This window comes from Numenius arquata, chromosome 24 (genome assembly GCF_964106895.1).
Source record: "Numenius arquata chromosome 24, bNumArq3.hap1.1, whole genome shotgun sequence".
Taxonomy (NCBI): Eukaryota; Metazoa; Chordata; class Aves; order Charadriiformes; family Scolopacidae; genus Numenius; species Numenius arquata.
The window spans coordinates 3,990,566-4,003,260 of NC_133599.1; the positions used below are offsets into that span (position 1 = coordinate 3,990,566).

Consider the following 12,695-nt stretch of genomic DNA (forward strand, 5'->3'; position numbering starts at 1 on the left):
GCATCATGACTCCTCGTTGATTTAGTCCTTGTGCTTATTTATATTTGTTTTTTAAATCTAGTGGCAAAGAGATGAAATCTACAGTGGCTCCATAAAGGTGTTCTCATCGCTTCGTTTCTCTACCTGGGAAATTTATGCCAGAATTGAGTGCAAGTGACGGAGGTAAGAGATGGGTGCAGTCAGGGGTTTGATGTGTGTGTGTCTAACACTGTTCCAGCTTGTGACAGTGCGGGAGAAACCGAGGTGGAGAACTGATGGGAAGAATGAACCTTATCTGACTCGGTTTTTTAGCTGATGAGGGTCCCCTGTGAGCTTTGTTTGGTCTGTGCCTTGTTTTATATGGAAAGTGATATGCCCATTCTCTCCATCTCCAACACTTGTATGTACTCTTGAAATTTTTTTGGCATATAGTAATTCTCCTTTCTCATCACGCTGCACTTCAGCTACAAAATATTTCATATGTGACTGTCCCAGGATGTCTCACTTGTCAGGTTAAATTTAAGACCTCTTGCAAATAGAGAACAAGGAATAAACTGTTACTGGTTTTTGCAGTGATTTCCAATTTTATTTCACTTTGCTTTTCTCAGTTTTATATTGCAAACATCATTGAATGAGGGGAGAAGGTATTTGAAATCAAGTACTTGGGGTTCCATCAATAATTTAGAATTGAATAGCCCTAATTTAAATCACAGCTCTTGTTATTGAGGACAGAGGAAGAAAACCGTTTGTGTTTTTTTAATTTTAAATCCCTTTCTTTTTAACTTCTATGAAGTATTTGCTTTCTAAATGTATTTATCTAATTGGCAACTTTGATCTAAGGTCTTTTTTCATTAAATTGTCCCAGTATTTGAGGCCTTTCCTCTAGGTCCTCTGCAGTCCATCTCACTCAAGGCTTTAACCACACTCTACCTTGCCTTCTCTTCCTGTCAGCAGAGGTAACATGGGTTTGTTTGGGATGGGGAGGAAGGAACAAAATAAACCAAAACAATCCCGAACACCACAGATCTGTTTTGTATATATGTATTTGTAGTCCATCAGGGCTGAGTCTTCCAGAAGTTGATACTCCATCCTGCTGGAATCAAAGCTTCGGAAAGCAGGAGTGTCCCAGATGTCCCGAGCGTCACAGCTCTCTCCATCGATCTTTTCTGAATTGGTCCTGGGGTAGCAAAAAGAGAGATGTTAGAAGCTTCAAATGCTTTTGTGTTTTATGGCTTAAATAGTGACTCTTGAGTACCCCTTAAAAAAACAAGAAGGGAATTCTGCAATGATATAACTCATTTCCTTTACTGGTTGGTTGTGGTGGTGTTTTTTCTTTTCCCTAGGGTTAGACTTTGGGGGATGGAGGAGATCCCCTTTTCGCTACATTCGTCTCGCTGTTTCCACGTGTATCCTGAATATTATGCACATGGGGAACAATGAGGTATTGTTGTTGTATCTAGTGAGCCTAGTACCTTTTTATTCTTTACTTCTGGAGGTGTTTACTCTGAGGACAAAGGAAAAAAGGCTCTAAATCTGTTAGGAGTCTGTGGTGGAGGAGCCCACTGCAGTACTACTACCCTTGGAGGGGTAAGGTACTGCCTCAGATTATTTTCAATATTCAGGTCCAGGCAAACCCAGGCAGGTACATGTGAGAGTAACAGGAACTGACACTGGCTCTAGGTTACACCTTTAACAACCTGAATTAAAAAGAGGAGTCTAATATTAATAGAAGGAAGTGGATGATCAACTGGAAACCCTGACTCACGTGAGCTTCAGTGCAAAATCTCAGCCAGCTTTTCCTCATAATACTGGAAGTTCTCTTGAATGTCCTCCCATGGCACGAAAGCCTTTGCTTCCTCCCCTTCATCCTGCTCCACAAAGTTCTGCCAGACATACTCAAAGTCTTGAGGCTTCATAATCCTCAGCTTGCAGCCAGCTGACTTCATTTTTTTCAGGGCAGCCTGCATTTCTGGCTCTTCCCACATGAAGAGCCGCCCTACCATGATTGTCAGCCGCAGGTTCTTGTTCTTCTTTAGGGTCTCGGTTATCCGATCCGCGCAGGTCACGCAGGGACTGGAGGAGACGTACCAGGTGACGTTGTAGCGGAGGCTCGATTCGCACTTTGGTAAAATTGTGTTGAAAAAAGCCATTTCTGCATGGGCGGCCGCATGCTCATCTTCCAGGTAACCCCGAGAAGTCACTGACTCTTTGCCTTGGGTCTCGAGAACGTAACACAGGAAGGTTTTGTTCCTGCCTGAGCTGTATTCCACGTTCCTGAACTGGAATTTGAAAAATATGGCTGGGAGGCGCTCCCTATAGAGAGTGGAGAGGAGAGAAGCATCTCAGAGGCAGATAATAAAGATCTTTTTTTATATATATATAGGGTTTAGTTCCTGTTGGTGATCTTGGACAAGTCACTGCATCTACAATGGCTGTATTTCTCCTTATATTAAAAGGAGATGCCTTTCAATAGGAGGATAAAAATAGATTAAAAATTATAAGAAATTCTGCTGGTTCTGGTGTGTGGTGAGACTTCCAGGCCCATTCTCGGTACGTGGCCTTTTCACTTATTTTAACAAACTTATGCTGGGAATTTCTGGTATCTGCATTGAGATATTTGAAGAGCAACTTGTTTCTGTAATGTATTTCTGGAGACTGAGGCTTATTGTAGGTAAGGAGAGGCAGCAATTGGCATTTTCCCAGTCTTAATGCACCTGGAGACTAAACTGTTATACTCTTTTCTAGGCCATTAATATAATTTTTTCAGGTGATGTTGCGATGTTAATCTGTTGTCCTAAATTGTTAGGATGATAACTCTGGCATTGGTAATTAATGTTTTACCCCTGGTGCTTTTGCAGTCTGGATTTCCTGAGTCAAGGCAGGCGGGACTGACTAGTCGCAGTTTTGACGTGTTCTAGTTTTACTCTCCCAGTATCAGCTGAATACTAATATTCAGTAGGATTATGTTGTGACTTTGGTTTAATAAAATATCTGAGATCTAATCTAACTTTGCTATTATAAAGCATATTTCCCACTGAGGTTTGATAGCTCTCTCACAGATGCTACTGATAAACTTGAGGTCCTTTTTCTAATTTGCTGTGTACCTTTTCCATTCTGGATTTCTAAATGAGCATAACCCAAAGTGAGTCATGGTGGTGAGTAACGTGTTTGCAGCCCTCTCTCACCCGAACAAGGCAGTCAGCTGGTATTTAGGGAAGTTAAAATGAGTCCTTTCAAATACTGTGTGTAGCTTTTATGTGTTGCTGACTGAAGAGGTGAAAAAGGAAAACTGCATCATCTCATAGTGCCTGGTCCTTTCTAATGGAGTAACGAGGTTTCCTGATGGCTCCCTGTAGCATCTATTGCGGAGTACATACATCAAGGCAAGAACTACTTGTAGGATCTTAGGTGGAATGATGGAAAAGATATTGCTGTCAACATGCCTTGTGACCTGCTAAACACTACAAAGGATGGGAGTGAAGGCTGCGCAGAGGAGCCAAAGTGAAATAATGAAAAGTAGTAACACAACATTTCATTTATTACACACCAGTAATCTTCTGGCGTGTTGTACTCCTCTCCTCTGAGCTTTAGGTGGACCTATAACCTTGATATTCCCAGTGAGGCAATAATGAATCTTTGTAAAACAGTAAGTGTCTTACTCATTCCTGTCTCATCTATAGTCAGATTATAATGTCAGGCCCCTCCGGGGGGTTCACTGAGCAAAGGTCAGGAGAGATGCTCAGACTCTTGGAAATTTTAATTGGGGAGAGCAACGAGGCTGCAGGAGAAAGCGGCGAAGCGTCGTGCTGCTGAGAGGAAAGAACAATTTGTGATGCAGCATCTCGCAGGATGTCTCCAGAGACAGTGGAAGTGAGCGGTATGGAAAAGAGTGGAGAGAATCAAAATCGGGGTGTTACGCTGGCTTAGTGATGTGGGAAGGATGCCTGGATGTGCTGGGAGTTTGCTGGTGGGAAATGCTGGTGCAGGGGTGGTGGCGGGTCAGGAGGGAGGGCTGTTCATGGAGAGCTGGATCTGATGCCTTGTAAAATTAGTAGATGTCTTGCTGTAGAGCATGATGGATAAAGCTTTGCTAGGATCGCATCAAAAGCCCCAAATAGCATCATATTCTGCGCAAGTCAGAGGGGCTGAAATGGGAATGGCTGAGCAGAAGGATGAGGGAACAGGCACTTAAGAGTTCCGCATGTAATACCTGGCTGCAAACGTTACATTACGTACTGCAAGCAAATGGCTTTTTGCTTAGAAAAGAATTGGAAATAGTGTGCTGTCTAAATACATAACTCAGAGTAAATTATAGCTGTTGTCAAGCGTCTTTGGCGGTGTTATTTTAAAAGTTTAAATACAATTTTCCATTAATATTTAATTCCACTTACAAAGTTTCGGAAGTTTCTCTTCAGTGTGTGTATATTCCATACTTCGCTTACCGCAGCCAGGAATTTTCTTGCTGCCAAAGTCCTGTGGCATTTCTGGCCTTTGAGAAAATTAAAACACAAAAGAACACCCTCTCTATTTAATTTTTTTTTATGATACTACAGTAGTATTTCAGATCCATTTGGTCCTGTTACACAGATCTGCAGTAAAAGGCCTGGAGTTATAGTTCCCGCTTCTGTTTTGGATTTCCCACCAGCGTGATTTTACAGATGAAGAGCTTCGCTTGGAATATCGGTGTCCTGTACCAGCCAAATGGTGTGAGAGTCGATGCGGTTGGGCTGGCACAGTTGTACTTTGTGCTGCGAGAGGAAGATCATTACTCTTCCAAATGCAACAAGATGTACGAGTCGAAGCAGTTTTGTCCATAAAATTGCATCTACACTGGGAATATCTACTGGTGCTGTCAGGCGAGGACCACCGTAATTCTTTTCACGTATCATTGATTCGTGAGAGTGGAAGTTTAAGTACAGGTTTGGCTTTAGAAATTTTATAGAAGGAGGTTTTTCAGCTGCTTCTTAAACGACATAATTAAAGCCTTACATTGTTCAATTCTGCTTAGATGAGATCTGTGCAAGATGGGACTTAAACAATAGAAAAGCGTGTCTGGGAGCTTTCCGCGCTATTACTGTTTTAGCCGGCAGTGTATTAATGGGGGATAAGAAGCAGTGGTGTGGATACAGACTTTTATTTTGATTAATGAGCAAATAAATCATGCTGCTTTGGTATGATTTGGTTTATGGTTCTCTAGTTTGCACTGAGAGTTTGCACAAGCCTGGATAAGGGAAACTTGCGCTGGCTTGCACAATTTCAAAGCGACCCGGAAAGACTACTTTAACATCCTTTTCTTGGCATTTTGACATCCCTTACATTAGATGACTGAAAGTTACCCGTTAGAGGGAGTCTCAGTTTCTTTAAGATGAATTGCAAGGCTTCTACTGATTTTATTAAAGAGCGTTATCAGTTTCTAATTGAACACAGTGCCTCTTATTCCACAAACTCCTTTCTCTTGTTCTTTGAGGCAAAAAAGCCCCACATCCTCCTGAGAATAGCATTTTTCCTGCTTTATATCCTAGGTGGCGAATGGTTCTTTGGTTAATGACTTAATGATTCTTTAATTAAAGGTTTCTTTAAAGTCCAGCTATGTTGGGTCTGACATAAGCCGCCCATTGCCTTGTTTCAGAGCTAAGTTCGTAAGGCTACAATAAGTTGTTTTAAAACAACATCACCACGTATTTAAACGTGGCACATCAGGGTCACGTGGAAGCTCGTTCCTGATTTAGGACTCTTGACTGCAAAGCGGTTACATGGGTGCTGAGATGGGCTCTGCATGTTTGGATGAGCTGCCGTGATCTGTTCCAGGATGTATCCCCTCAGAGGTGTATTTATTCAGGCTTCTAGACGGATTTTATTGCTTATCATCTCGGCGTCTCTCTAAGATTATCTGGGATGTTCACCTAAATCTGCCCTTCTAACGACATGGAATGTGCATCAGCTTAATTAATAAGTTTCCGATAAAGAACATAAACAAAGCTAAGGGTATTTTCCAAGTCTGTAAGTAGCTGGCTGAGAGCTTGGAAAAATTTGCTGGTCATGGATACGTAGGCAACCGCTGAGCTGTGTGTGCCAGTTAGCGAGAATCTGCTTAATCCCATGGAAACCAGGGCAGGGAGGACGTTTCAGCACAAGTGTGGACTGCAAACTTCTGTCCTGACAGGGCTTCACCGAGTCCTTGCTGTGTGACTCTTCCCAGCAGTGGGGCAAGGAGTCTCCAGTCCTGGGAGGAACTGGAAAACCCCATAGCGAGTGATTCAGCAGTGAAAGAATGGGCAAGAACGATCCACGTGCGCTGTAAGACTGCGTATGTACTCAAATGCCCGATGCTGTAAAATCTCACCGGTGAGTTATGGCATCCTCGGCAGATGACCCTCAAAACTATTGCAAAGTGAAGTACCATGATTGTATTGTTTATTTGGGTACATTAAAACTCTCTGCAAACAATTGAGCTTCAAAATACACCCCTGAAATACAACAACTAAGCCAACTTCTTTGGAAACTCAAGTCTAGCTTTGAGTAGGCTGTTGCTGAGTAAGTGACCAGTTCTTGGCAATCCTGTTTTCCCATGTTGCAACGACAGGTGGTGTACAAATAGTAATATTATCTCTATTTTACCCTTTTTTGTTGTTGTTGTTCTGACATTAAGGAACAATAATGATAACAAAACATGCCTAGGAGTGGTGAGTTCCAATCTCATACTTTTTTTTATGCTGGAAGCTGTACTGCTTTAAGTGCTAAACATAAAAACTGTATCGTCTTGCACATGACTTTGCAATCTGTAAAATTACACTGATATCAGATATTTCAGTGAGTAGGCTAATTGCTTTTCTGCTTTTGTTTTTTCTTGCAATTGGTGAAGTTTTCCTGCCACTTCCCTTTCTGGTAAAGCCATCCCATTCAGTGTAAGACTTGCCTATAAGTTTTACATATGTAGAAAGTTATCTTAAAAATCATTCTCAGGCACTGAACTGTCACAAATGCTCTTAATAATCACCTGCTCCGAGAATAGGATGGAGGTGGTCACACAGCTCAGTTGTGGTGTATGGGAAAGTAGAAGTTGAAATCTTCAAATTCTCCTACTTCTCTGGAGATCATCATTAAGCGGTGGCCTTTAGGGATTTTCTAAATGCCTTGGATCTGATTTATCGAGGTGTTCGCCCTGGGTAGTAAAGTGTTCTGTCATCTCTTGCATCATATCGAGATGAAAAAGATTGAAATTTTGAGGCAGAAACCTTGGTCTGTAAGAACTGCCCTGGGCTGGACAGCAAATGTGCTTTTAAGCTTGCTGACATAAGGGGGGGCTGGGGAATACAGCAGCTGCCCAGCATGACCCCAGCACTCCTGCACTGGGTGGGAAAGAAGGAGAACTTCTAAGGAGAGAATAAAAACGTGGGATTATCTAAAACATGCTGTAAACTAGTAGGACATACCCTTTAGATTTAAATATTTGTTCAGTGACTATACTATGGTCTCGGGTTAGCTGAGCCAATAAAACAGTGTCCTTTTGCTTGTTCTTTGAAAACTCTTCACAAATAAACACGTTCGTGCTGGGCTTATTGATTATAGAAAGCCTGTAACGATAACAGTAACAGGAACCAAGGATTTATCAATGCTCCAAGGAGCCTCATTTACACCCCGGGGAAAGTGTAAATAAATGTGTCTACTTAAATGTCAGGAAACGTACACAGATGGGGCTTATATTTATCTAAGACTCTGTTGAGCCAAATGTTGACAAAAAAGGGGTTAATATTCTTAAACAGAGTGATTATGTTCCCAGTGTTTTTTCTTCTAAGCCAGGCTCCTTAGAGCTATAAGCAACAGCTTGAAAACTTGGCTGTGTCATAAGATGTCCCTAATCCAAGGGCTAAAACTGAAATGCGGTGTAATTGAATTTAAGTGCTTCCAGAGTTGCAGTTATGCGTTTTCTCATAATTCACATAACTGGCTTTATTGGCTGAAGATTTGTAAATAATTAGAAAAATCCAGTGATCATACTAGGTGCAGGCACAGTCTGAACTCTCAGTGTATTTCTTAAAAGGAAAGTAAAAATTACTGGCTTTTTCTGTGACTCTTTCAGAGTCCTTTAGGATTTCTGCTTTACTTCCTCATTCTCACCTTTAAGGGCCAGCATATTAGTAATAAACTAATATCAGAGGAGATGTGGTCATGATTCCTATGGGAATTCACCAGATATTTATAAGCACTTTCCAAATAGTATGGTGATGGGGAGGGTATAAATACATACTGACAGCTCTGGGGGCCCTCACTGTCTGAGTAATGTCATTTCAGAAACTTAAACCTCTTGGTATCAAGGGATAGAATGTGAAACTCAGCTGGTACCAGCTTAATGTACCTAGAAGCCATAATGCAGATTTTAACTCATCCCTAGAAAAGCGTTACCCCAAGCTTCCTTCCATCACTCTCCACTCTCACTCCGGCACCTCTGCCCGCTGCAGTCCCAGCAGAGCCTGCTCCTCCGTGGGTTTAGTGTTCCTGTTCTTACCCCTTTTCCTGCTCATGTCTTAGAATCATTGAGTGGTTAGAGCTGGAAGGGACCTTAAAGATCATCCAGTGAAAAGGCCACACAGCTCGCTTGCAGTGTACGGGAAGGTAAAAACTGAAATCTCCATTCCTCTGATCATCATTAAATAGTGATCTTTAGGGGTTTTCTAAATGCCTCAAACCTAGTGTGTCATCCATCGCATTCTAGCTACCGCCTTTCCAGAATGGAAAATCCTGTCAAATCCTGCAACACCCTTGTCATTTCAACAAATAATTTCATTGCAGGATGACACCAAGAAAGTATTTTGCATCCGTGATTCCTGCATCCATGAACCCTGTTGGGGTTGGCAAGGGAGTTTGAAGACACCGCCCAATTCCTCAGCATTTCTGATTGTGAGGTGAGTGTTCTAAGGCTGAAAAATCTAATTTCCTCATTGAGATTCATTTTAGTACGTCTTAAGTGTCTAGAAGTCGTCACCACATGTGTCATTGGTCCAATGGCTGAGATAAACAATTTTTGGTGTCTGAGCTCCCTTCCTAGCAGAGGGATGTGCTTTTCTTGAGTCCCAGCTCTAGTAGCCGTGTGTTACTGCTATGATTGTGTTTGACAGAGACCAAAGGCTGTGAACAGCCCCACCCCACAAGGGATTTGTCAGAGCAGACACATTAAGAAGAAAATGTGGGTTTTTTCAGCCCTGTGGAGGAATGTAACCCAATTGCATGAGATCAGACACAGGTGCTGTCCTGCCTCGCATTGTTTTCAGAAATGCCAGCCAATTGTTTTTCAAATTTTAAAAATCTTTCTTACCAGTGACCATGTCAGGATTTTAGAGTCTGGCTTGAGCTTTACGTTCAAGCAGCTGGAAGAAATTGTGGGTTTGGTTTACGCGCTGGGAACGCTGCCTTGGTGAAGAATGACACGGGGCATCTTGCTGCTACTACGATGAGCATTTTGAAATGCTTAGAGGTAGCAGATTACAGAGGGTTGTTTTTTATTTCTAGTTGCAGCTGTCAATTATGTCTGACAGAGCTCAGCTTCCTTGTAGATCTCTGTTATATCTGCCTTTTTCAAAGGCCAGGCTCACTGGAGCAAAAGGAGCTGCTGCTGTGCTGTCTTGAAAACTGCCTATTGTTTTGGTGCCTTTCTGCAAGTACGGATTTTGAAAGTCGGTTTCCAGCTGTGGGTGTGGAGCCCTTGAAAATGTGGACTTTTAGCTCTCTTGAAAAACCGATTCCTTTAGGTCCATAAAGCAAATCAGCCATAGCAGGGGTATTTTTCCTAATCCACAGATAGAGAAACTTTCAGACAAGAGCCATTGATCACACCAAGAAATCAATATTCAGTGCTCATCAAGGGCCAATACCTTCCATCCCGGTATCATCAGGCAAGTGATCCATTGCAGTCACTGGGACTACTTGCACTGTGAGGAATCGGTCAATGCTGCAGAAACAGACCTTCTTGTATAAAACAAACAGATTTGTCTGCCTGCCTGCCTGCTGTGAACCTGTCCTCTGTAAAACTCGGCGAAACTTAACAAAAGCCCACAATAATGAAAGCCACACTTACATTATTTAGGAATACTCACAAGTGCCCTGGCTGAAGATACCACATGTAATTGCCCAACATAAGAGCTGAGAGAGAGACCTCTGAACATTCCCACTTCACATATTTATATTTAAACCACTTACCCGGTCACAATTTCAAACGGTGGCAGGTCTTCCCGCTTCAACTTCTTCTTTTTCTCCTCGCCCTCTTCTGCGTTGTCAGGTTCACCATTCTGGGTGTTGCTGGGCTCCTCCTGCTTTTCTGCCATCTTCTTGAGTATGGGGCTGTTAAGTTATGGCCACTGGGAAAAAGAAAGAGCAGTTTCTGAGAACTCTAAGGGAGAGGAGGCAGCAGAGGGAGGAGGGAAAAACAGAGCTGGGGGGTTCCTGCAGTAGGCACAGTTGTCAGGAGCTAAATATGGAACAAAGCAGCGACGACAGAGGCTGGATGGGGTAGGATGATCCAGGGCTCTCAGATGTCGCCTCCTTCCCTTGCTTTCTCCAGGTCTTTTTAACAATCCCCCTTGCTCCCCTTTTAATTTAAAATTAAGTGACGACTTCAGTGTGGGCGGGTTAAGCAATGGATGGAAAATCCTGGAAGCAGAAGTATCTATTTATCCATTGGGGTGACAGATAGCTGGCGAGATGGAGCTGGCAGCTCCTCCATCCACCCTCTTTTGCCAGGTTATTACATTGCTGACCTTGAAGGACCACTGTTTTGGCTCAGGCAAGAGGGGAAAGGGGCAGCCCCCCTTTGGTTTGCTGAGAAGTCCCCATTATTGGTGGATTTGGTCTCATGGGCCACCAGGAACATCACAGCAGGAGTGCTCAGGGCAGCAGGAGACCTGCCTTTCCTTCCAACCTGCTTGTCCCTGTGGGGACAATGGAATCAGGAGTTGAACAGGGTGAAATCTTCCTTGTTGAAGGTGGTGTCAGATCGTTCTGGTGTAAATGCAAGCCAGAACCTTCTCCCAGATATTTTAAAGTCAGCCTTACAATTCCCAGTGGGGCAGGGTTTCTGGTGCGGGGCAATTCCAGGTGCCTGTGCTGAGCGTCTGCCCATTGCTCTGTATTTTTTCCTCTCTGTTTTCTGAACGTTTGAAAAGCACCCAGCATACTGGGAGCGATAACAGAGCTGGGTGAGAGTAAGCAGCTGAAAACTGCTGGGCTTAGTGATTCTTGCGGTATTTCTTTGTGTCTTTCACCTCTGCTGCTGCAGAGAATGCAGATGTTGAAGGGGTGATGGCACCGGAGCCGAGGAACCGTGGGGGTGTGATGAGAGGCGAGGAGTGTGCGGTTCTCCAGTAATAACTGGGACTGGTGTCAGCAGCGTGCTGAGGACAGGGTACTGGAGATATTCTGGTGAGGTACTTAACTGGGATTTGCCTGAGCGAGTGTGGGTGTGGAACCCGCCTTTCGTGCAAAGAGAAATGAGAAGCACTATAAAGATTTTATAGTGGCGAGGTTGGGATGATTGGTTTGCTGGGCAGCGTATCAGGCAGATTTCCTGAAGAGGCTGCGGTAACTTAGACGGATGCTCGGGGGTAACGTGGCTTTCACAGAATCACAGAATGGGTTGGAAGGGACCTTAGAGATCATCGAGTTCCAACCCCCCTCCCATGGGCAGGGACACCTCCGCTAGAGCGGGTTGCTCAAAGCCCCATCCAGCCTGGCCTTAAACACTTCCAGGGATGGGGCATCCACAGCTTCCCTGGGCAACCTGTTCCGGTGTCTCACCACCCTCACAGTAAAGAATTTCCTCCTAATATCTAATCTCAATCTCCCCTCTTCCAATTTAAAACCATTACCCCTTTCACTTGAGCTCTGAAGAGAGTTTTATATGTTTGAGCTGGGGGAGTTGTCTCTTTTTTTTTTTTCTCTTTTTTTTTTTTTTACCTTCAGGATCATGTTAAATTCTTCAAATTTCTCACTCTAACTTTAAATCATTTAGAGTTTGTATAAATCCTGTGTGAGCCAAGCCTAATGAAAACCCGAGTAAAATTTTTCTCAGAGACTAATCCTGCTGTGCCACGAGGGTGGAAGTAAATGGAAAATGTGTAGCTGTGCAGAACTCGTGTTTTAGCCAAGGCATATTGGAAATCCAGCCTCCAGTATCTTGGGTTCTGCACTTAGTTCAGAACCCGCCGTCGTCAAGATTTGGATACATATGAAATATTAAGCTATATTTGATTGAGCGTTCAGTCTGTACTTAGTGGAAAAGCTGCTCTTATTTGAGGAGGAGGAAACTGTATTCTGTAGAAACCAAATAGGTGTGAATACCTGCTTTTGGACCAAACTCAAGTCTTTGTGATACTGTTGGAGTCAGCTCTTTAGAGACTTTAGAGAGGTCTGCAGTATCGTAAAGTGAAATAAATTTATGCCATTGGGCAGATAATTTATTATCATAGACAATAAATAATTTATTCTCATAGATAATGAATTATCTATAGTAATATATTATTTATTCTGGCTACTGTTTCAAGCCCCCTTGCTAACAACAGCCTGCCTTTCTGTGCTACAATATCCTTTGTAGCATTTCATTTGAAACATCATTGAAACGCAGTCGTTCCGGGGACAGAGCACCCCGCTCTTACTCCCGCACTGTTTGCTAGTGATGAGAAGTTGTTTATTTGATGACTGACACAGCTGGCATGGATAGTATTGTG

The 12,695-nt window shown here is 43.1% G+C and overlaps 1 protein-coding gene across 1 annotated transcript; it reads right to left on the bottom strand.

Annotated features, from left to right (window-relative positions):
* Positions 1-18: 18 nt before the first annotated feature.
* On the bottom strand, positions 19-10,698 carry APOBEC2 (apolipoprotein B mRNA editing enzyme catalytic subunit 2). The gene is made up of 3 exons (XM_074163475.1): positions 10,174-10,698; positions 1,745-2,292; positions 19-1,156 (listed from the first exon to the last, which is right to left on the bottom strand). Exons 1-2 carry the CDS (start codon positions 10,296-10,298, stop codon positions 1,752-1,754), a joined length of 666 nt encoding a protein of 221 aa, XP_074019576.1. The 5' UTR covers positions 10,299-10,698; the 3' UTR covers positions 19-1,156; positions 1,745-1,751.
* Positions 10,699-12,695: the final 1,997 nt, after the last annotated feature.